General features: G+C 55.2%; 1 protein-coding gene across 1 annotated transcript in view; it reads left to right on the forward strand.

Moving 5' to 3' along the window:
* Window positions 1-2,183: 2,183 nt before the first annotated feature.
* LOC119960902 (ankyrin repeat domain-containing protein 35-like) overlaps window positions 2,184-25,000 on the forward strand; it is a gene marked incomplete at its 3' end in the record, with an annotated part of 31,810 nt that continues 8,993 nt past the window's right edge. Inside the window, exons 1-7 of the mRNA XM_038788476.1 lie at window positions 2,184-2,333; window positions 4,536-4,663; window positions 6,844-6,932; window positions 13,422-13,486; window positions 15,401-15,458; window positions 19,943-20,013; window positions 24,566-24,672. Coding sequence (XP_038644404.1) covers window positions 2,295-2,333; window positions 4,536-4,663; window positions 6,844-6,932; window positions 13,422-13,486; window positions 15,401-15,458; window positions 19,943-20,013; window positions 24,566-24,672 — 557 coding nt within the window. The remainder of the gene's footprint in view (window positions 2,334-4,535; window positions 4,664-6,843; window positions 6,933-13,421; window positions 13,487-15,400; window positions 15,459-19,942; window positions 20,014-24,565; window positions 24,673-25,000) is intronic.

The following is a 25,000-nucleotide window of genomic DNA, read 5'->3' on the forward strand; positions in this document are numbered from 1 at the left end:
TCCCCTCCAGCCAACCTCCTCCGAACACCCAGCCCCTCAACGGCATATTCCTCCTCATGTCTCAGCCACTGGTAAAGGTGCATGCCGCCATCTTTCTGGGAGCAACACCAGTTGTAGATCAGTCCGGCCCCAACCTTACAAGAGCGCGGCGCTCCCTCAGTACAGACCCTCTGACAGTGCGGCACTCCCTCAGTACTGACCCTCTGACAGTGCGGCGCTCCCTCAGTACTGACTCTCCAACAGTGCGGCACTCCCTCAGTACTGACCTTCCCACAGTGCGGCGCTCCCTCAGTACTGACCCTCTGACAGTGCAGCGCTCCCTCAGTACAGACCCTCTGACAGTGCGGCACTCCCTCAGTACTGACCCTCTGACAGTGCGGCGCTCCCTCAGTACTGACCCTCTGACAGTGCGGCACTCCCTCAGTACTGACCTTCCCACAGTGCTGCACTCCCTCAGTGCTGACCCTCTGACAGTGCAGCACTCCCTCAGTACTGATCCTCCCACAGTGCGGCACTCCCTCAGTACTGACCCTCTGACAGTGCGGCACTCCCTCAGTACTGACCCTCTGACAGTGCGGCACTCCCTCAGTACTGACCCTCTGACAGTGCAGCACTTCCTCAGTACTGACCCTCTGACAGTGCGGCACTCCCTCAGTACTGACCCTCTGACAGTGCGGCACTCCCTCAGTACTGACCCTCTGACAGTGCGGCACTACCTCAGTACTGACCCGCTGACAGTGCGGCGCTCCCTCAGTACTGACCCTCTGACAGTGCGGCACTCCCTCAGTACTGACCCTCTGACGTTGCGGCACTCCCTCAGTACTGACCCTCTGACAGAGCGGAGCTCCCTCAGTACTGACCCTCTGACAGTGCGGCACTCCCTCAGTACTGACCCTCTGACAGTGCGGCGCTCCCTCAGTACTGACTCTCTGACAGTGCGGCACTCCCTCAGTACTGACCCTCTGACAGTGCAGCACTCCCTCAGTACTGACCCTCTGACAGTGCGGAGCTCCCTCAGTACTGACTCTCTGACTGTGCGACACTCCCTCAGTACTGACCCTCTGACAGTGCGGCACTCCCTCAGTACTGACCCTCTGACAGTGCGGCACTCCCTCAGTACTGACCCTCTGACAGTGCGGTGCTCCCTCAGTACTGACCCTCTGACAGTGCGAACTCCCTCAGTACTGACCCTCTGACAGTGCGGTGCTCCCTCAGTACTGACCCTCTGACAGTGCGAACTCCCTCAGTACTGACCCTCTGACAGTGCAGCGCTCCCTCAGTACTGACCCTCTGACAGTGCGGCACTCCCTCAGTACTGACCCTCTGACAGTGCAGCACTCCCTCAGTACTGACCCTCTGACAGTGCGGAGCTCCCTCAGTACTGACTCTCTGACAGTGCGACACTCCCTCAGTACTGAACCTCTGACAGTGCGGCACTCCCTCAGTACTGACCCTCCCACAGTGCAGCACTCCCTCAGTACTGACCCTCCCACAGTGCGGCGCTCCCTCAGTACTGACCCTCTGACAGTGCGGCGCTCCCTCAGTACTGACCCTCTGACAGTGCGGCACTACCTCAGTACTGACCCGCTGACAGTGCGGCACTCCCTCAGTACTGACCCTCCCATAGTGCGGCAATCCCTCAGTACTGACCCTCTGACAGTGCGGCTCCCTCAGCACTGACCCTCTGACAGTGCGGCAATCCCTCAGTACTGACCCTCTGACAGTGCGGCACTCCCTCAGTACTGACCCTCTGACAGTGTGAACTCCCTCAGTAGTGACAACACGTACCCACACATTTCTGGTTCAGAGTAGCAAGGCAGAGAGATAGAGAGAGGGAGAGACAGAGATAGATAGATAGAGAGAGAGAGAGAGAGAGACAGAGAGAGAGAGGGAGAGACAGAGAGAGCGAGACAGAGAGAGAGAGGGAGAGACAGAGAGTGAGACAGAGACAGAGAGAGACAGAGAGAGGGAGAGACAGAGAGAGAGCGAGAGAGAGAGAGAGAAAGAGACGAGTAACGCTTCTGAGGCACGATTCTGAACATGCCATGTGAGCGAACATACTCTGACATGTCAGTGCACGGCCCAGGTATGTAGTGAGGTGTGTCGCTGTTGTTCTGAGCAAAGCCCCTGCTCGCAATCTGCCTCAGGCTGAGGTGACACACTGTGGGCGAACCTGAGAAAATTATTGGTTCATCTGCATGGGACGGTAGAAGTTCTCCGGCATTATTCCGAGTAGGGGGTGACCGAGGGATCGTCGGCCTCGCTCATTCCGATTCCTGGCAGCAGCGGACGGAATGAAACGAATTTTCTGCTCCCCGCCGGCAAAGTTTCCCGTACGTAAGCCGTTTAGATCTTCAATCACCATCATCCCTCGCCCTCCCTCCGTCCAGCTCTGTTTCCCTGGGAACTCCCTTGCAGAGGGAGCGTCAGAGGCGTGAAGTATGGATGAAAGTTTTGTGGTTATCGCCACTCCACTCCCACGGGTGACCACAAAACGCAGTGCGGGCGAAGGAGTGCTCCCTCCGATCCCTGTTTCACAGCTGCACAGCGCCGTTATCGCAGCGTTAACGTCCCAGGTAGCGGCCCACACCGTCGGTATTTCACGATGTTGGCCGAGGGCCAGATGTTTGTCCCGAGACTCTGGGGGAACTTTGCCACCACCCCTTCCACCCCCAAACCCACCTCTGCTTAATTTCCAATGTTAGCCATGGTTTCCTTTACAATAGTGCGGCGCTCCCTCAGTACTGACCCTCTGACAGTGCGGCACTCCCTCAGTACTGACCCTCTGACAGAGCGGCACTCCCTCAGTACTGACCCTCCACAGTGCGGCACTCCCTCAGTACTGACCCGCCCACAGTGCGGCACACCCTCAGTACTGACCCTCTGACAGTGCGGCACTCCCTCAGTACTGACCCTCTGACAGTGCGGCGCTCCCTCAGTACTGACCCTCTGACAATGCGGCACTCCCTCAGTACTGACCCTCTGACAGTGCAGCACTCCCTCAGTACTGACCCTCTGACAGTGCCGCGCTCCCTCAGTACTGACCCTCCCACAGTGCGGCACTCCCTCAGCACTGACCCTCTGACAGTGCGGCACTCCCTCAGTACTGACCCTCCAACAGTGCAGCACTCCCTCAGTACTGACCCTCTGACAGTGCGGCACTCCGTCAGTACTGACCCTCTGACAGTGCAGCACTCCCTCAGTACTGACCCTCCCACAGTGCTGCGCTCCCTCAGTACTGACCCTCTGACAGTGCGGTGCTCCCTCAGTACTGACCCTCTGACAGTGCGGCACTCCCTCAGTACTGACCCTCCCACAGTGCAGCACTCCCTCAGTACTGACCCTCTGACAATGCGGCACTCCCTCAGTACTGGCCCTCCCACAGTGTGGCACTCCCTCAGTACTGACCCTCCCACAGTGCGGCACTCCCTCAGTACTGACCCTCCCACAGTGCGGCACTCCCTCAGTACTGACCCTCTGACAGTGTGGCACTCCCTCAGTACTGGCCCTCTGACAGTGCGGCACTCCCTCAGTACTGACCCTCTGACAGTGCAGCACTGCCTCAGTACTGACCCTCTGATAGTGCGGCGCTCCCTCAGTACTGACCCTCTGACAGTGCAGCGCTCCCTCAGTCCTGACCCTCTGACAGTGCGGCACTCCCTCAGTACTGACCCTCTGACAGTGCAGCACTCCCTCAGTACTGACCCTCTGACAGTGCGGCGCTCCCTCAGTACTGACCCTCTGACAGTGCGGCACTCCCTCAGTACTGACCCTCTGACAGTGCAGCACTCCCTCAGTACTGACCCTCTGACAGTGCAGCACTCCCTCAGTACTGACCCTCCAACAGTGCGGCACTCCCTCAGTACTGACCCCCCGACAGTGCAGCACTCCCTCAGTACTGACCCTCTGACAGTGCGGCACTCCCTCACTACTGACCCTCTGACAGTGCGGCGCTCCCTCAGTACTGACCCTCTGACAGTGCGGCACTCCCTCAGTACTGACCCTCTGACAGTGCGGCACTCCCTCCGCACTGACCATGGGTGTGTCAGCCTGGATTACGGTGTGAGGTGTATTGAGTGTGGACTTGAATCGTGCACCTTTTAACACAGTGGTGCGAAGGATGATTTATTCCCTGACTGCGTCACCATTTTCAATGTTTCTGGTGACCCTAGTGAATTGGATTTGCAGCAGACACTCTCACAGTTCGGGCAATGGTCCATTTTCAAATGAAGCCGAGATCTGGGCCTCAGAACCTTGGCAGGTATAGGAATTGGAAATATTCATCGGGACCGTACTGTTGGATCTGGGGCTGTGGTAGGGTCAGAGTCCGATTGGATGAGGCAAACAGGCTGTGGTCAAACTTTCCCAGTCCGCAGTGTTCCCTGGTCAGGGGCGGAAGGCGGATTGCGGTCCGTCTGTTCGAGCGGCGGGGCGGGGGGGTGGGGTGGGTTGGGGGGGGGGCTGACGGTTCGAGATGAATGGATGTGCGCTGTGTCCCAGCTCGTCCCTCAACCACTTCTCGAATTCTCCAGCAGGTGGACAGATGGAGCAAGGCGGACAAGAGGCTGCTGGCTGCGGTGGACAGGAGGGACGTGGGCAAGCTGGCCGCCATGCTCAAAGGCAGCACTGTGGTCAGCAAGCTGGATGCTGAGGGACGTTCCCCGTGAGTGCCGAGGGGCCGGCGCGCGCACGGTTCCCACCTCACCCCCCCCCCCGCCCGCCAGCTCCCCAGCCCAACCCCCCCCCAACTCCCCCCCACCGCAGGCCAACTCCCCAGCCCAACCCCCCCCAACTCCCCCCCACCGCAGGCCAACTCCCCAGCCCAACCCCCCCCAACTCCCCAACAACCCCCACAACTCCCAACTCCCCCCCCCAACTCCCCCACCCCCCAACTCCCCAGCCCACCCCCCCCCAACTCCCCAACAACCCCCACAACTCCCAACTCCCCCCCCAACTCCCCCACCCCCCAACTCCCCCCCACACCCCAACACCCCCAACTCCCCCCACCCCCCCCAACTCCCCCCCACACCCCCACCCCCCCGAACTCCCCCCCAACTCCCAACCACTCCCCCACACCCCCAACACCCCCAACTCCCCCTACCCACCCCACACCCCCCACACCCCCCACTCCCCCCCACCCACCCCACACCCCCCACACCCACAACTCACCCCCACCCCCCACCCCCCAACTCCCAACCACCCCCCCAACTCCCCAGCCCAACACCCCCCCAACTCCCAACCACCCCCCCACACCCCCAACTCCCAACCACCCCCCAACCAACCCCCCACACCCCCGACACCCCCAACTCCCCCCCCCCACACCCCGACTCCCCCCACCCCCTCCCCACACCCCCCACACCCCCAACTCCCCCCCACCCCCCCCCCCCCCACCCCCCCAACTCCCCCCCACCCCCCCCCACACCCCCAACTCCCACCCAGCTCCCCCCCACACCCCCAACTCCCAACCACCCCCCAACCACCCCACCACACCCCACACCCCCAACTCCCCCCCATACCCCCCACACCCCCAACTCCCAAACAACCCCCACACACCCCCCCACCCCCAACTCCCCCCCCACCCCCCACACCCCCCACACCCCCAACCCCCCCCCACCCACCCCACACCCCACCAACCCCCCAACTCCCCCAGCCCCCATCTCCTCCAACTACCCCCCACCCCCAACTCCCCACCAACCCCCCAACTCCCCCCCACACCCCCAACTCCCAACCACCCCCCAACTCCCCAGCCCAACACCCCCCAACTCACCAGCCCAACACCCCCAACCACCCCCCCAACCCCCAACACCCCCAACTCCCAACCACCCCCCCCACCCCCCCAACTCCCCCCCACCCCCCACACCCCCAACTCCCCCCACCCCCCAACTCCCCACCCCCAACTCCCCACCCCCCAACTTCCCACCCCCAACTCCCCACCCCCCAACTCCCCCAACTCCCCACCCTCAATTTCCCCCCAACTCCCCACCACCCAACTCCCCCACCCCCCAACTCCCCACCCCCCAACTCCCCCAACTCCCCACCCCCAACTCCCCCCCACCCCCCAACTCCCCAACAACCCCCCAACTCCCCACCCCTCAACTCCCCACCACCCCAACTCCCCCAAATCCCCACCCCCCAACTCCCCACCCCCAACTCCCCACCCCCCCAACTCCCCACCCCAACTCCCCACCCCCAACTCCCCACCCCCCAACTCCCCACCCCCAACCCCCCCACCCTCCCCAACTCCCCACCCCACCCTCCCCAACTCCCCACCCACCAACTCCCCCCTCCATATCCCTCACTCCATATCTATCACTCCATATCTCTCACTCCATATCCCTCACTCCATATCCCTCACTCCATATCTCTCACTCCATATCCCTCACCCCATATCGCTCACTCCATATCTCTCACTCCATATCCCTCACTCCATATCCCTCACCCCATATCTCTCACTCCATATCCCTCACTCCATATCCCTCACTCCATATCTCTCACTCCATATCCCTCACCCCATATCGCTCACTCCATATCTCTCACTCCATATCTCTCACTCCATATCCCTCACCCCATATCGCTCACTCCATATCTCTCACTCCATATCTCTCACTCCATATCCCTCACTCCATATCCCTCACTCCATATCTCTCACTCCATATCCCTCACCCCATATCGCTCACTCCATATCTCTCACTCCATATCCCTCACTCCATATCCCTCACCCCATATCCCTCACTCCATATCCCTCACTCCATATCCCTCACTCCATATCCCTCACTCCATATCCCTCACTCCATATCCCTCACTCCATTACTCCCCCCCACTCAGGGTGTATTTTGTTGACAGGTTCCACGTTGCCGCTTGCCGAGGTTACACAGACTGTTTGGATCTCCTGCTGTCCTGTCGAGTCGATTTGGAGGCTCGGGATTTCGAGGGTAAGATCCTGCCTCAGTTCACCCGCAGCCTGGTCCTCCATCCCTCCCCTCCCCTGGAAGGTCTGTTGTCCACATCTGTCCTGAGAAGGACTGAACTCGAGTCAACTTCAGTCCCGAATTCCCGGTCCAGATACACATCCATTGAACATTTCTCACTCCTTTCTTCAACTCCCTCCCTGGCCATCATTGCCCTCCCTATCTCTGTAACCTCCTCCAGCCTCTACACCCCCCTCCCTATCTCTGTAACCTCCTCCAGTCCCTACACCCCCTCCCTATCTCTGTAACCTCCTCCAGCCTCTACACCCCCCTCCCTATCTCTGTAACCTCCTCCAGCCCCCACACCCCCTCCCTATCTCTGTAACCTCCTCCAGCCCCTACACCCCCTCCCTATCTCTGTAACCTCCTCCAGCTCCTACACCCCCCTCCCTATCTCTGTAACCTCCTCCAGCCCCTACACCCCCTCCCTATCTCTGTAACCTCCTCCAGCCCCTACACCCCCTCCCTATCTCTGTAACCTCCTCCAGCCCCCACACCCCCTCCCTATCTCTGTAACCTCCTCCAGCCTCTACACCCCCCTCCCTATCTCTGTAACCCCAACACCCCTCCCTATCTCTGTAACCTCCTCCAGCCCCTACACCCCCTCCCGATCTCTGTAACCTCCTCCAGTCCCTACACCCCCTCCCTATCTCTGTAACCTCCTCCAGCTCCCTACACCACCCTCCCTATCTCTGTAACCCCCTCCAGCCCCTACACCCCCCTCCCTATCTCTGTAACCTCCTCCAGCCCCTACACCCCCCTCCCTATCTCTGTAACCCCCTCCAGCCCCTACACCCCCTCCCTATCTCTGTAACCTCCTCCAGCCCTACACCCCCCCTCCCTATCTCTGTAACCTCCTCCAGCCCCTACACCCCCTCCCTATCTCTGTAACCTCCTCCAGCCCCTACACCCCCTCCCTATCCCTGTAACCTCCTCCAGTCCCTACACCCCCCTCCCTATCTCTATAACCTCCTCCAGCCCCTACACCCCCTCCCTATGTCTGTAACCTCCTCCAGCCCCTTCACCCCCTCCCTATCTCTGTAACCTCCTCCAGCCCCTACACCCCCCCCCCTCCCTATCTGTAACCTCCTCCAGCCCCTACACCCCCTCCCTATCTCTGTAACCTCCTCCAGCCCCTACACCCCCTCCCTATCTCTGTAACCTCCTCCAGTCCCTACACCCCCCTCCCTATCTCTGTAACCTCCTCCAGCCCCTACACCCCCTCCCTATCTCTGTAACCTCCTCCAGCCCCAGCACCCCCCTCCCTATCTCTGTAACCTCCTCCAGCCCCTACACCCCCTCCCTATCTCTGTAACCTCCTCCAGCCCCTACACCCCCTCCCTATCTCTGTAACCTCCTCCAGCCCCTACACCCCCTCCGTATGTCTGTAACCTCCTCCAGCCCCTTCACCCCCTCCCTATCTCTGTAACCTCCTCCAGCCCCTACACCCCCTCCCTATCTCTGTAACCTCCTCCAACCCCTACACCCCCCTCCCTATCTCTGTAACCTCCTCCAGTCCCTACACCCCCTCCCTATCTCTGTAACCTCCTCCAGTCCCTACATCCCCTCCCTATCTCTGTAACCTCCTCCAGCCCCTACACCCCCTCCCTATCTCTGTAACCTCCTCCAGCTCCCTACACCCGTCTCCCTATCTCTGTAACCTCCTCCAGCTCCCTACACCCCCCTCCCTATCTCTGTAACCTCCTCCAGCTCCCTACACTCCCTCCCTATCTCTATAACCTCCTCCAGCCCCTACACCCCCCTCCCTATCGCTGTAACCTCCTCCAGCCCCTACACCCCCTCCCTATCTCTGTAACCTCCTCCAGCCCCTACACCCCCTCCCTACCTCTGTAACCTCCTCCAGCCCCTACACCCCCCTCCCTATCTCTGTAACCTCCTCCAGCCCCTACACCCCCTCCCTATCTCTGTAACCTCCTCCAGCTCCCTACAACCCTCCGAGATCTCTGCGCTCCTCCAATCCCGGCCTCTCGAGCCTCCCCCCCCCCCCCCCCCGATTCCCATCGCTCCTCCATTGGCGGCCGTGACTTCAGGTGCCTTGGGGGGGCCGGGGGGGTGGGGGGGGGGGGGGGGGGGGTGCTGTGCTCTGGAGTTCCCTCCCTCAGCCTCCCCGTCTCCCTCTCTCTCTCCCTCCTTCTCCACCCTCAAAACCACTTTGACGTCAAACATTTGGCCCGAGTTCCGATCTTAAAGACGGCGAGGCTCTGTGATCGGGAACACCCTGCTCCGGATGGGCGAGTGGAGCAGCGTCAATCGGAATTTTCGGAAGGGGGGATGGGGGAATCGGAGAAATACTGGAAGGGGGGAATTCTCCAGTGTGGGGTTGGGGGGGGGGGGGGGGAAAGAGCCGGGGGGGGGGGGGGAAGATAGTGTGGACGCAATGGACAGATCTTTCACGGCGCTGTCACTGGCTCGATGGGCTGAATGGCCTACCGTTGTGCTGTGTGGGATAGTAAAGCAATGCTCCCCCCCCCCCCCCCCCCCCACCGCCTGCTCCCCCATCAATCAGTCCATCCCTTCCCCCCCCCCCCCCCCCCCCCCACCCCCAGGGGCGAACGTTCCCCTGCTAAATAATAATAATCTTTATTAGTGTCACAAGTCGGCTTACATTAACTGCAATGAAGTTACTGTGAAAAGCTCCTAGTTGCCACATTCCGGCTCCTGTTCGGATATAGGGCGGGAGAATTCAGAATGTCCAATTCACCTAAAAGCACGTCTTTGGATACTAAGGGACAATTTAGCACGACCAATCCACCTAACCTGCACATCTTTGGACACTAAGGGACAATTTAGCACGACCAATCCTCCTAACCTGTACATCTTTGGACACTAAGGGACAATTTAGCACGGCCAATCCACCTAACCTGCACATCTTTGGACACTAAGGGACAATTTAGCACGGCCAATCCTCCTAACCTGTACATCTTTGGACACTAAGGGGCAATTTAGCACGGCCAATCCACCTAACCTGCACATCTTTGGACACTAAGGGACAATTTAGCACGGCCAATCCGCCTAACCCGCACATCTTTGGACACTAAGGGACAATTTAGCACGACCAATCCACCTAACGTGTACATCTTTGGACACTAAAGGACAATTTAGCACGGCCAATCCACCTAACCTGTACATCTTTGGACACTAAAGGGCAATTTAGCACGGCCAATCCACCTAACCTGCACATCTTTGGACACTAAGGGACAATTTAGCACAGCCAATCCTCCTAACCTGTACATCTTTGGACACTAAGGGGCAATTTAGCACGGCCAATCCACCTAACCCGCACATCTTTGGACACTAAGGGACAATTTAGCACGGCCAATCCACCTAACCTGCACATCTTTGGACACGAAGGGACAATTTAGCACGGCCAATCCACCTAACCTGCACATCTTTGGACTGTGGGAGGAAACCGGAGCACCCGGAGGAAACCCACGCACACACACGGGGAGGACGTGCAGACTCCGCACAGACAGTGACCCAGCGGGGAATCGAACCCGGGGAGGGGTGGGAGGAGGGGCGGGTTGCCGGGGGGGGGAGGGTGGGGGGGGGGGGGAATCTGCCGCCCTCACTCTGATCCACCCTACACGTGACTCCAGACCCTCCCCCACAAATTGGCCACATCCGTGATGGAGCCACAACGGCCCCCAGATGTTCCAGGGGTTAGATGTTTCAGGCGGGATAGAGGGGGATGTAAAAGGGGTGGCGGAGTTGCGCTACTGGTTAGGGAGAATATCACAGCTGTACTACGGGAGGACACCTCAGAGAGCAGCGAGGCTATATGGGTAGAGGTCAGGAATAAGAAGGGTGCAGTCACAATGTTGGGGGTTTACTACAGGCCTCCCAACAGCCAGCGGGAGATAGAGGAGCAGATAGGTAGACAGATTTTGGAAAAGAGTAAAAACAACAGGGTCATTGTGATGGGAGACTTCAACTTCCCCAATATTAACTGGGACTCACTTAGTGCTAGGGGCTTAGACGGGGCAGAGTTTTTAAGGAGCATCCAGGAGGGCTTCTTAAAACAATATGTAGACAGTCCAACTAGGGAAGGGGCTGTACTGGACCTGGTATTGGGGAATGAGCCCGGCCAGGTGGTAGAAATTTCAGTCGGGGAGCATTTCGGGAACAGTGAGCACAATTCAGTAAGTTTTAAAGTGCTGGTGGACAAGGATAAGAGTGGTCCTAGGGTGAATGTGCTAAATTGGGGGAAGGCTAATTATAACAATATTAAGCAGGAACTGAAGAACCTAGATTGGGGGAGGATGTTTGAGGCTAAATCAACATCTGACATGTGGGAGGCTTTCAAGTGTCAGTTGAAAGGAATTCAGGACCGGCATGTTGCTGTGCGGAAGAAGGAAAAATACGGCAAATTTCGGGAACCTTGGGTAACGAGAGATATTGTAGGTCTCGTCAAAAAGAAAAAGGAGACATTTGTCAGGGCTGGAAGGCTGGGAACAGACGAAGCCTGTGTGTAATATAAGGAAAGTAGGAAGGAACTTAAGCAAGGAGTCAGGAGGGCTAAAAGGGGTCACGAAAAGTCATTGGCAAATAGGGTTAAGGAAAATCCTAAGGCTTTTTACACGTACATAAAAAGCAAGAGGGTAGCCAGGGAAAGGGTTGGCCCACTGAAGGACAGGCAAGGGAATCTATGTGTGGAGCCAGAGGAAATGGGCGAGGTACTAAATGAATACTTTACATCAGTATTCACCAAAGAGAAGGAATTGGTGGATGTTGAGTCTGGAGAAGGGTGTGTAGATAGCCTGGGCCACATTGAGATCCAAAAAGACGAGGTGTTGGGCGTCTTGAAAAATATTAAGGTAGATAAGTCCCCAGGGCCGGATGGGATCTACCCCAGAATACTGAAGGAGGCTGGAGAGGAAATTGCTGAGGCCTTGACAGAAATCTTTGGATCCTCACTGTCTTCAGGTGATATCCAGAGGACTGGAGAATAGCCAATGTTGTTCCTTTGTTTAAGAAGGGTAGCAAGGATAATCCAGGGAACTACAGGCCGGTGAGCCTTACGTCAGTGGTAGGGAAATTACTGGAGAGAATTCTTTGAGACAGGATCTACTCCCATTTAGAAGCAAATGGACGTATTAGTGAGAGGCAGCATGGTTTTGTGAAGGGGAGGTCGTGTCTCACTAACTTGATAGAGTTTTTTGAAGAGGTCACAAAGGTGATTGATGCAGGTAGGGCAGTGGATGTTGTCTCTATGGACTTCAGTAAGGCCTTTGACAAGGTCCCTCATGGCAGACTGGTACAAAAGGTGAAGTCACACGGGATCAGGGGTGAGCTGGCAAGGTGGATACAGAACTGGCTAGGTCATAGAAGGCAGAGAGTAGCAATGGAAGGGTGCTTTTCTGATTGGAGGGCTGTGACTAGTGGTGTTCCGCAGGGATCAGTGCTGGGACCTTTGCCGTTCATAGTATATATAAATGATTTGGAGGAAAATGTAACTGGTCTGATTAGTAAGTTTGCAGACAACACAAAGGTTGGTGGAATTGCGGATAGCGATGAGGACTGTCAGAGGATACAGCAGGATTTAGATTGTTTGGAGACTTGGGCGGAGAGATGGCAGATGGGGTTTAATCCGGACAAATGTGAGGTAATGCATTTTGGAAGGTCCAATACAGGTAGGGAATATACAGTGAATGGTAGAACCCTCAAGAGTATTGACAGTCAGAGATCTAGGTGTACAGGTCCACAGGTCACTGAAAGGGGCAACACAGGTGGAGAAGGTAGTCAAGAAGGCATACGGCATGCTTGCCTTCATTGGCCGGGGCATTGAGTATAAGAATTGGCAAGTCATGTTGCAGCTGTATAGAACCTTAGTTAGGCCACACTTGGAGTATAGTGTTCAATTCTGGTCGACACACTACCAGAAGGATGTGGAGGCTTTAGAGAGGGTGCAGAAGAGATTTACCAGGATGTTGCCTGTTATGGAGGGCAGTAGCTATGAGGAGAGGTTGTATAAACTCGGTTTGTTCTCACTGGAACACCGGAGGTTGAGGGGCGACTTGATAGAGGTCTACAAAATTATGAGGGGCATAGACAGAGTGGATAGTCAGAGGCTTTTCCCCAGGGTAGAGGGGTCAATTACTATGGGGCATAGGTTTAAGATGCGAGGGGCAAGGTTTAGAGGAGATGTACGAGGCAAGTTTTTTTACACAGAGGGTAGTGGGTGCCTGGAACTCGCTGCCGGAGGAGAGGGTGGAAGCAGGGACGATAGTGACGTTTAAGGGGCATCTTGACAAATACATGAATAGGATGGGAATAGAGGGATACGGACCCAGGAAGTGCAGAAGATTTTAGTTTAGACGGGCAGCATGGTCGGCACGGGCTTGGAGGGCCGAAGGGCCTGTTCCTGTGCTGTACTTTTCTTTGTTCTATGTTCAGTCTCTCCGAAAGATATTAATAACGGGTTTTAATTGACAGGTCGCACTGCGCTGCAGACCGCGGTGAGGAACTCGCACCCCGACTGTGTCCGTAGCCTGTTGAAGGTAGGTTTGCTTTCTGTGGGTGCCCCCCGGGGCACGTGCCCGCTCTCTCTGTCTCAGGCCCTGCACGGCGTGTTCAAATCACGTTGCAGCAATCTGCCCCCCCACCCCCCCCGACTTGCCCCCGCAGACCTTCGCATTTTCATTCGCTCCCGAGTGCCAACAGTGACAAGGATACGGGAGAAAACCCCCAATATTCTATTGTTATATTGTCAGGCTGGGAGGCAAGGTTACCTCGCTCCAGGGGGGATTTCACACAGAAATCCAGCAGAGGGCAGCAGAGCAGAGCTACTGATCAGCTGTTCTGGGGAAATTTGCATACGTGCAGTCAGCCTAATTTGAAGGTGGTTTGTGGAGGGGCTGTTGTCAAGTGACAGTTAAACCCGAAACACTTCGTCAGTGTTTCCCACCCTACCTCCTCCTCTAACCAAAAAAAAAACAGGGCAGCAGGGTAGCATGGTGGTTAGCATAAATGCTTCACAGCTCCAGGGTCCCAGGTTCGATTCCCGGCTGGGTCACTGTCTGTGTGGAGTCTGCACGTCCTCCCCCTGTGTGCGTGGGTTTCCTCCGGGTGCTCCGGTTTCCTCCCACAGTCCAAAGATGTGCGGGTTAGGTGGATTGGCCATGCTAAATTGCCCGTAGTGTCCTAATAAAAGTAAGGTTAAGTGGGGGTTGTTGGGTTATGGGTATAGGGTGGATACGTGGGTTTGAGTAGGGTGATCGTGGCTCGGCACAACATTGAGGGCCGAAGGGCCTGTTCTGTGCTGTACTGTTCTATGTTCTATGTTCTAAATAGGGGTACGGGTGTCCTGAAACAAACTTTATTACTAACCCAGTATTAAAATGGCTCACATAATCACCCCACAAACAATGCCAATCAATGGAGCTGGTTTAGCTCACTGGGCTAAATCGCTGGCTTCGAAAGCAGACTGAGGCAGGCCAGCGGCACGGTTCGATTCCCGTACCGGCCTCCCCTGAACAGGCGCCAGAATGTGGCGACTAGGGGCTTTTCACAGTAACTTCATTTGAAGCCTACTCGTGACAATAAGCGATATTCATAATCAATACGGTGGATACAATACCCTTAGTTGCTATCTTTACTTTCAATCAATATGACCACAGTGGGTCTGTTTCTTAACTTCATTTGCCAACTGAGATTCGGGAAGCCTTAATCCCCCTTACCCACCCACCCTCCCCCCGCCAACCAAACACCCCATCTCGGTTTTTGAAAATTTCAGTTGAGACCCTTCCCCCCCCCCCCCCCCCCACCACCAGAGGAGATATTTTCTCTCACTCGACCCCATTAAATCGTCTTCAAGCCCCTCGATTCGATCACCCCCTTAATCTGCCGCGCTCGAAGACATTATCAGCCTCGCCTGTGCGTCTCTTGTTCTTTGAGGGAGGCAGTGCCGTAGCGATGCGGTCACTTGGGCAAGTGATGCAGAGACCCAGGGTAAGGCTCCAGGGATGTGGGTTCGAATCCCACCGGAGCAGATGGTCAAATGTAAATCCAAATTAAAATCTGAACGGTGGCCATATTCGTTAAAACCCACCTTGGGGGTTCTTTGGGAATAGAACCGAAGGGCCTGCTCCTGTGCTGAACTTTTCTTTGTTCGTTGTTCACTTGTGCGCGCCTCTGGGGGGGGGGGGACGGAAATCTGACCGCGGTCTGGTCTACACGTGACTCCAGACACTCCCCCCACTCCCCACCATACGGAGCAATGGGATTAATTGTCAATGGACCCCCCCCCCCCCTCCGGAATGCCCAAGCGAGACACCCGGTTCGAGGGCGATTACGGACCCCTGAGATTTTCCTCATCCCCGATGCATTCTCCCGGGGACACCGGGCGAAATGGTCAGAAGAGGGATGCCGGGAGATGATTGGGAAGCTCACAATGTCCTCCTCTTTCCACGCAGCACAAGGCTTCGGTAGACACTCTCGACGCCCAGGGCGGAACAGCCTTGCATCACGCAGGTTAGTAGAGTGGTTACTGGAGCTCCGGGCGCGACCCGAATCCTCCTGGGAGTCTGTCTTTGTTTTTCCTAATATCCGCGTTCTTTCACAGCGATGTGGGAGTCGCTGGTTCTCGCCTGGCCCCCGCCCCACTTCACCCAACTTGGGTGTCACGCTCGCGTCATGTGGACGTACCTTTAAGAAAGAGGTGTTTATCAAATAGCTGCAGTGATGTCAGAGTGTGGGTGGAGCTGGGCTGTCTTTTATTTGCGTTTTGAGCTGAAAAGCTGCTTTGTGGCTCTGTTTTTTGGTTTCATTTGCAGTGTTGGAGGGCTGCATTCAAAGCAAGAAGATGTTCTGATCTCAATCTCTGCAAGTTGAAGAATGTCTTCAGCTCACTTGATGATTTCAAAGTAATACCTGTTTCTGTAGAGGATTTAAACCTGCTGTCTTTGTTTTAAAAAAAGTTTAACTTATGGAGAAAAGCAAATTACTGCGGATGCTGGAATCTGAAACGAAAGGGAAAATGCTGGAAAATCTCAGCGAGTCTGGCAGCATCTGTAGGGAGAGAGCAACATCTGGAGGAACAACATCTCATCTTCCGATTAGGCACTTCCGGCCTGAACATCGAATTCAACAACTTCAGATGATCAGCCCCACCGCGGCCCATTTGTTTTCATTTCATTTTAACTGCCTTTTACCATTTCTTTCTTTCTTAATATACATTTATTCTCCCCCCCCCCCCAATCTTATCCACCTTGCCTGTACCTTTCTCCTCTTTTCTCCCCCCGCACCGACAGTTCATCCTCTAATGTTAGTTTCCCTGCTGTTTGACCTTTCACATCTTTTGTTCTCTCTGGGGACTGCCATTAGCACTCTTTCCCCTTGGTATCTGTGGCCATTAGCACCCCGTTTCCCTGGGTTTCTGTGGCTATGACTCATCTTTCATTCTGACTCCACAGTATAAATATTTCCCACTTTCTCTGTCTGTTAGCTTTGCCAAAGAGTCATCGGACTCGAAACGTTAGCTCTTTTCTCTCCCTACAGATGCTGCCAGACCTGCTGAGATTTTCCAGCATTTTCCCTTTCGTTTAACTTATGGATGTTGCTGGGGAAGATATTAAGGGTTACCTATAGAGTATTGTATCTGTGGGGCTACGTGTGTTGGTAGTTGATAAACTGTTTACGGTGTGTTTACAAAATGTCAACTGGGTTCATAGAATAAACATTGTTTTGTTTTAAAAATACTTTTTATTGATTTATAAATTTAGAGTACCCAACTATTTTTTTCCAATTAAGTGGGCAATTTAGCGTGGCCAATCCCACCTACCCTGCACTTCTTTGGGTTGTGGGGGTGCAATCCACGCAGACACGGGGAGAATGTGCAAACTCCACACGGTCAACACGGTAGCATGGTGGTTAGCATAAATGCTTCACAGCTCCAGGGTCCCAGGTTCGATTCCCGGCTGGGTTACTGTCTGTGCGGAGTCTGCACGTCCTCCCCGTGTGTGCGTGGGTTTCCTCCGGGTGCTCCGGTTTCCTCCCACAGTCCAAAGATGTGCGGGTTAGGTGGATTGGCTATGCTAAATTGCCCGTAGTGTCCTAAAAAGTAAAGGGGGGGGGGGTTGTTGGGTTACGGGTATAGGGTGGATACGTGGGTTTGAGTAGGGTGATCATTGTTCGGCACAACATTGAGGGCCGAAGGGCCTGTTCTGTGCTGTACTGTTCTATGTTCTATGTCAGTGACCCAGGGACGGGATTTCTATACCCTGGCCCATAATACTCGGGCCATTCCAGGGGGGGTGAGGGAGGGAGTTCAGAGTCGACCACATTGCTGCGTGTGTGAGGGGGGGGGGGGGTCTGGAGACACGTGTAGGCCAGACCGGGGTGAGCAGGTAGATTTGCCTCCCTGAAGGGAACGTGAGTGAACCCGATTGTTTTTTAACCGCAGTCGATGACGGTCGTCACGTTCGCCGTTAACCCAGACTCGTTTTCCAATTCCGGATTTCATTCCTCGAAGTTAAATTCCACCGGCAGCCCCGCCGGGGCTTCGAACCCAGCGTTAATTGCCGAATGGCTCGGTTAAATAGGCGGCACCTGGACATCGCCCCATCCAGACCGCGCCACCTCGTGAATTTCCGTTGAATCCCGCCAGACGTTTCGAGCTTCGTTTCGTGAGATTCAACGGCCTCGTCTCGACAACAAGTCGGGTGCGACGAGGACATCGCGCCCCTTGTGTTTAGCCTCGGTGGGATGATGTAGACGATGGGCGGAGCCAAGGACTGAAGCAGTCAGCTGTTGGGTTTCAGTTTCAGTTTTAGTTTGGGGACGTGAACGGACCAGAGCTTTTTTGCCAAATATTGGGGAGGTTAAACAATAGCTTGACACGGGCAAGAATCTGCAAGCTGGTTCCTAAAGAATCTCTCTCTCTCTCTCAAAGCAGTTTATCCAAGACATCCATTCACAGCAAGTATTCCTGGGTTGGCAAACTGTATTTAACAGTGGAATTTTGACCTGAGGAGGGTTTTGCTTGAGTGGAGATAAAAGATAGCAGTTACGAACAAAGAATAATCCAGCACAGGAACAGGCCCTTCAGCCCTCCAAGCCTGTACCCATAATGATACCAACCTTTTACAAAACCCTCAGCACTTCCTTGTGGCGTATCCCTCTATACCCATCCGATCCATGTGTTTGTCAAGATGCTTTTTGAACGCCGTTAATGTATCTTCTTCCACAACCTCCCCTGGCAACGCGTTCCAGGCACTCACCACCCTCTGTGTTAAAAGCCTGCCTCGCACACCTCCTCTAAACTTGAGGGGCTGGTTTAGCACACTGGGATAAATCGCTGGCTTTGAAAGCAGACCAAGGCAGGCCAGCAGCACGGTTCAATTCCCATACCAGCCTCCACGGACAGGCGGCGGAATGTGGCGACTAGGGGCTTTTCGCAGTAACTTCATTTGAAGCCTACTTGTGACAATAGGCGATTTTCATTTCATTCATTTCGTACTACTGACGTGAGGCTCACCGGCCTATAGTTTCCAGGATTATCCCTGCTACCTTTCTTAAACAGCGGTACCACATTAGCTATTCTCCAGTCCTCTGGGATCTCACCTGTAGCCAATAAGGATACAAAGATGTCAGTCAAGGCCCCAGCAATTTCTTCCATTGCTTCCCTCAGTATTCTGGGATAAATCCCATCTGGCCCAGGAGACTTATCTATCTTAATATCTCTTAAAAGACCCAATACCTCCTCCTTTTCAATGTTAACATGACCCAGACTGTCCACACACCCTACCCAAGGATCATCTTCCACGAAGTCTCTTCCCTCCCTCCACCCCCCCCCCCCCCCCGACGCACAGTGGCAGCCGTGTGCACCGTCTCCAAGACGCACCGCGGCCACTCGCCTTCGACAGCACCTTCCAAACCCGCCACCTCTACCATCTAGACGGACGAGGGGGGCACATGGGGAACACCACAACCAATTTCCCCTCCGAGCCGCTCGCCATCCCGACTCGGAAATATATCGGCCGTCCCTTCACTGTCGCTGGGTTAGAATCCCGGGACTCCCTGCCTAACAGCACTGTGGGTGTACCTACACCACACGGGACTGCAGCAGCTCAGGAATTCAGCTCACCCACCACCTATTCAAGGGAAAATTAGAGGGTTATGATGAAGAATAACCTGTTACAAATTTTATTGTATATTCTGTAGCAGCAATGATATTCAAAACCCTACTTTAAAATGCATAAAGACAATGGGTGGGTCAGTCCGCTAGCCACGTATTCCTGTGTGGCGCGCCCTTGCCGGCAGTGGGAACCTCCATTCCAGCAGCCGGCCAATGGGATTCCCCATTGTGGCCGCCCCAACGCCATCGGGAAAACCCCTCGGGCGTGGGCAGAAAATCCCGCCAACGGAGCATTCCGCCCAGAATGTCTGCTAAAGCTGCAATTAAAAAGTCGTAAAAGATGGGGTAATCATTAATTCCAATCGCGTACTTGGTCCCGGATAACTTACTAATGGAACGTTGTTTTGAGATTGCTGGAGATTCCCTGGAGTGCAGATGGTTTACCGTGAGGGAGTGGTGTTTCGTCCCAGCGAAGCAGGTCGTGGAAATTGGTGGGATGCAGGTGATGTAAGTGATGGGAGGAGCCAGGTCTGTCTGTAGTTTGGCAGCCAGTTAAAAGATTTTAAGGTGATCAGCAGTTTTGCCAAACTCTGCGGGGTTGAGCAGAAGCGTACGGGAGCTGCTCCTGAAAGGAACTCGCTCCAAAGGTCTGGAAAGAACTTTATTTACAAGTGGATTTTGAACAGTGTTGGGTTGTTTGGTTGGAATACATATAGTGGCAGATGTAGATAGCGAGTTTATTTAAAAGAGGCTCGCATATCCCAGGAAGTAATAACTTGGAATGTATCACAGAATCACAACATTGTTATGTAGAAGGAGGTCATTCGGCCCATCGAGTCTGTTTACCATGATATTGATATCTCTCTTCCCCTCTCATCAGCAATATCTGGTTCTGTCGTGAGCGCCAATCTGCTATGTGACTATGGCGCCTGTACCAACACACCAGACAGGGTGAGTGCATTTACTGAATGGACCATCCCACAATTTCTGGGAGCCGCCCATGGCAACCATTTGCTCTTGTTGTTGTTGCCAGGAACATGTGGCAGATTTTTTGGGGGGCTCCGTCAATTGCTTTGGCATCTCTCGATTCTGAAGTCAACGTGTGGCGGCAGATCCTGCGTTCCTGAGGCGCCACTTCACCGACTTCGAGAACAACAATACTCTACCTGGGAGGGACGGAGGGAAGAGAGCAAGGGAGAGAGGGAGAGGGTGGGATAGGGAGCGAAGGTGGAGAGAGAGGTGGGGTGGATTGAGAGAGGTGAAGAGAGAGGGGGGAGAGAAAGAGAGACAGGGGAGACAGTGGGGAGGGAGAGAGGGAGAGAGAGGGGAGAGAGGGAGAGAGAGGGAAGGGAAAGAGAGAGAGAGACACAGAGAGAGAGAGACAGAGAGAGGGAGACACACACAGAGAGAGAGACACAGAGAGAGAGAGACACAGAGAGAGAGAAGTACAGAGAGAGAGAAATACAGAGAGAGAAATACAGAGAGAGAGAAAGACAGAGAGAGATAGCGGGAGAGACGGAGAGTCAGAAAGACAGAGAGAGAGACAGAGTGAGAGAGAGACAGAGTGAGAGAGAGACAGAGTGAGAGAGAGACAGAGTGAGAGATAGCGGGAGAGACAGAGAGAGAGACAGAGAGAGAGAGACAGAGAGAGAGAGAGAGACAGAGAGAGAGAGAGAGACAGAGACAGAGAGATAGATAGAGCAAGAGAGACAGACACAGAGAGTGAGAGAGACAGCCACACATGGAGCAAGAGAGACAGAGAGAGTGAGAGACAGAGACAGAGAGAGACAGAGAGAGACAGAGAGAGAGAGGGAAAGAGACTGACAGAGGGAGAGAGAGACAGATGAAGGGAGAGAGAGGGAGACAGAAAGAGAGAGATAGAGATAGAGAGAAAGAGACAGAGAGAGAGACAGACATAGAGAGGGTGAGACAGAGAGAGAGAGAGAGACAGACAGAGAGAGTATGGAGAGAGAGGGATGGACAAATGGAGGGAGAGCTGAGAGGGGAGGGATAGAGTGAGATACAGAGGGATAGAGAGCTGAGAGAGGCGAAGAGGGGAGGGAGGGAGGGGGACAGGATTGTGGGAAGGGAATGAGAGAGAGCGGGAGGAGGAGTGTGAGTGAGGAATAGGAGAGCGGTGGAAGAGGTGAGGGCGAGGGGAGGTAGAGGAAGGGATGGGGGAAGGTGGAGGGCTAGAGGGAGGGGAGGATTCTTCAGAGGGGGAGAGGAAAATGGGAGAAGCGAGTGAGGGGAAAAAAGGAGAGGGAGGGAGGTGAGGAGAGGGAAGTGAGAGTGTAGGGATGGAGAGACAGTGAGAGGGGTGAGAAAGGAGGTTTGAATGGGTTCGGTCCTGTCACTGTGTCACTGACTGACCCCTCGATAGTGCGGCCCTGTCACTGTGTCACTGACTGACCCCTCGATAGTGCGGCCCTGTCACTGTGTCACTGACTGACCCTTCGATAGTGCGGCCCTGTCACTGTGTCACTGACTGACCCCCTCAATAGTGCGGCCCTGTCACTGTGTCACTGACTGACTGACCCCTCGATAGTGCGGCCCTGTTACTGTGTCACTGACTGACCCCTCGATAGTGCGGCCCTGTCACTGTGTCACTGACTGACCCCTTGATAGTGCGGCCCTGTCACTGTGTCACTGACTGACCCCTCGATAGTGCGGCCCTGTCACTGTGTCACTGACTGACCCCTCGATAGTGCGGCCCTGTCACTGTGTCACTGACTGACTGACCCCTCGATAGTGCGGCCCTGTCACTGTGTCACTGACTGACCCTCGATAGTGCGGCCCTGTCACTGTGTCACTGACTGACTGACCCCTCGATAGTGCGGCCCTGTCACTGTGTCACTGACTGACCCCTCGATAGTGCGGCCCTGTCACTGTGTCACTGACTGACTGACCCCTCGATAGTCCAGTGTGCAGGAAATGAATCCTGTTGTGTTTTGATCGCCCTCTGATGTGTCGATGGTTTAAGGACTTCGCTATGTTTGTGCAATATTTTGGAGATTAAGTGGAGAGTTAATAAGGCAGTGAGAACATGACATGCTTGATGTTGAAGTTCCCAGAGCCTGGTTTAATACCCTGATAAACACAATGATATTCTTAAAAACGATCAAATCCTCTGGAAGTAATTATAATCACACAAACTCCCTCTTTCCGCTCCCTCTGTGCTGGCATGAAGTCCGGGGGCGGGGGGAGGATATCCAACTGTTGCGGGCATCACGGCGTCAGGGGCCAGTCCTTCCTCACCCCCCCCCCCTCCCCCAGTCCTCCTCCACCGCCGCCAGGTTCTGTGGAACCGCGTGGGCCTTTACGCAAGGCCGGGTTTAACTCCAAGGGCCTTTTGATCACTGTCACCCCACAGGTCCGACCATATAACCATCCCTGACCAAACGCAGCAAGACCTGGACAATATCCAGGCTCGGACTGACAAGTGGCAAGTCACATAAGACCATCAGATACAGAAACAGAATTAGGCCACTCGGCCCATCGAGTCTGCTCCGCCATTCAATCATGGCTGATATTTTTCTCATCCCCATTCTCCTGCCTTCTCCCCATAACCCCTGATCCCCTTATTAATCCAGTGCCTATCCATCTCCGTCTTAAAGACACTCAGTGATTTGGCCTCCACAGCCTTCTGCGGCAAAGAGTTCCACAGATTCACCACCCTCTGGCTGAAGAAATTCCTCCTCATCTCTGTTTTAAAGGATCGTCCCTTTAGTCTGAGATGGTGAATCCTCTGCTTCTAGTCTCGCCGACAAGTGGAAACATCCTCTCCCCGTCCACTCTATCCAGGCCTCGCAGTGTCCTGTAAGTTTCATAAAGATCCCCCCCTCAGCCTTCTAAACTCCCAACGGGTACAGACTCAGAGTCCTCAACCGTTCCTCATACGACAAGCTCTTCGTTCCAGGGATCATTCTTGCGAACCTCCTCTGGACCCTTTCCAAGGCCCCAGCACATCCTTCCTTAGATACAGGACCCAAAACTGCTCACAATACTCCAAATGGGGTCTGACCAGAGCCTTATACAGCCTCAGAAGTACATCCCTGGTCTTGTATTCTAGCCCTCTCGACATGAATGCTAACATTGCATTTGCCAGGCAATGACCATCTCCTACAAGAGAGGATCTAACCATCACCCCTTGACATTCATAGAATCATAGAACATAGAACAGTACAGCACAGAACAGGCCCTTCGGCCCTCAATGTTGTGCCGAGCAATGATCATCCTACTCAAACCCACGTATCCACCCTATACCCGTAACCCAACAACCCCCCCTTTAACCTTACTTTTTAGGACACTATGGGCAATTTAGCATGGCCAATCCACCTAACCCGCACATCTTTGGACTGTGGGAGGAAACCGGAGCACCCGGAGGAAACCCACGCACACACGGGGAGGTCGTGCAGACTCCACACAGACAGTGACCCAAGCCGGGAATCGAACCTGGGACCCTGGAGCTGTGAAGCATTTATGCTAACCACCATGCATTACCATCGCTGAATCCCCCCCACTGTCACCATCCTGGGAGATACCACTGACCGGCCATTGTAAGAGATGTTATTGTTATTACAATGGTCCGCAACGGTCAGGCCCATGATCGGGGTCACCGATTGGCGGGTGCGTGCGATTTGGTGGTGGGGGGGGGGCTCACCTTCTTCTCCGCCGGCCCGCTGTGTGGATCCGCCATGTTGCTACGCCGCCTGCGCGGACCCACGGCCAGCAGTGCAGGGCCGCGTACGGCAGCTGGAGCACCGCGCAACTCTCCGTGCTGACCCTCTGTAGGCCGCGGAGCCGCTGGGCCAAGAGGCCCCTTGGTGCCGGCGTGGAACACCGCGGTGTTTACGCCGGCACCAACGCTTGGCCGGGTTTTTGGAGAATCACGGCCTGTGCCCCAAGGTTTCGTTGGCGGAGAGGAGATGCCACACTCCACGGCACCGAGTGGATCTGAGGAACCGGTCCTGGGAGGGAGTCGGTTCGATTGGCTAACTGGCAACTGGTGGGTTGGCTGGGGACAGGGCTCTGCCTGACAACGGCCTGTGATTGGATCTTCCCCCCCCCTCCCCCTCCCCCGACGCACGACGCCAGCCGTGCCCACCGATTTAGAAAATAAATTGGCCATAGAGTGAGTTGGCTATTAGCCCGGGTGAGGTATGAACCGACAGCACCTTCCCAAACCCACCACCTCTACCGTCTAGAAGGACGAGGGGGGGGGGGGGGCAGCAGACACATGGGGAACACCCCCCCACCTGGAGGTACCCCCTCCGAGTCGCTCGCCATCCCGACTCGGGAATATATCGGCCGTCCCTTCACTGTGGCCGGGGTCGGAATCCCGGAACTCCCTCCCCAACAGCACGGTGGGTGTACCTACACCTCGCAGCGGGTTCAAGATGGCGGCTCACCCACCACCTTCTCAAGGGGCCATGCGGGATTAGGGGGGATTAATGGTGGGCCCGGCCGGCGATGACCTCTAACCAAGTCCATGTTTTTGCAGGAGGGCACGACCCCGCTCATGCTGGCTGCCCGGCTGGGTCACGCTGACATCTGCCAGCTGCTGATTGGCCGCGGAGCAGACATTGACGTCACCGACTCCAAACACAGGTACATCAGGCCCCGCTCAATCCGGCTCGGTGGTCTCTACCTTCAGCATGTCACCAATCCCTTCACAGCCGATAAAGCCCTTACTTTCCGCAGCGAGGCCATTTCTGTCAAAGGTGTGCACAAGAAGATCCCACAGACAGCAATGTGATATTGAACCAGGTCCATCACTTCTTCACAGCCGTCAACTGAGGGACACTGTTGGCACCAACACCCCAGAGAACACTCCCCCTCCCACCCTCCCACAGTGCAGCACTCCCTCAGTACTGACCCTCTGACAGTGCAGCACTCCCTCAGTACTGACCCTCTGACAGTGCAGCACTCCCTCAGT

The sequence above is a fragment of the Scyliorhinus canicula genome, unplaced genomic scaffold (assembly GCF_902713615.1).
Source record: "Scyliorhinus canicula unplaced genomic scaffold, sScyCan1.1, whole genome shotgun sequence".
Taxonomy (NCBI): domain Eukaryota; kingdom Metazoa; phylum Chordata; class Chondrichthyes; order Carcharhiniformes; family Scyliorhinidae; genus Scyliorhinus; species Scyliorhinus canicula.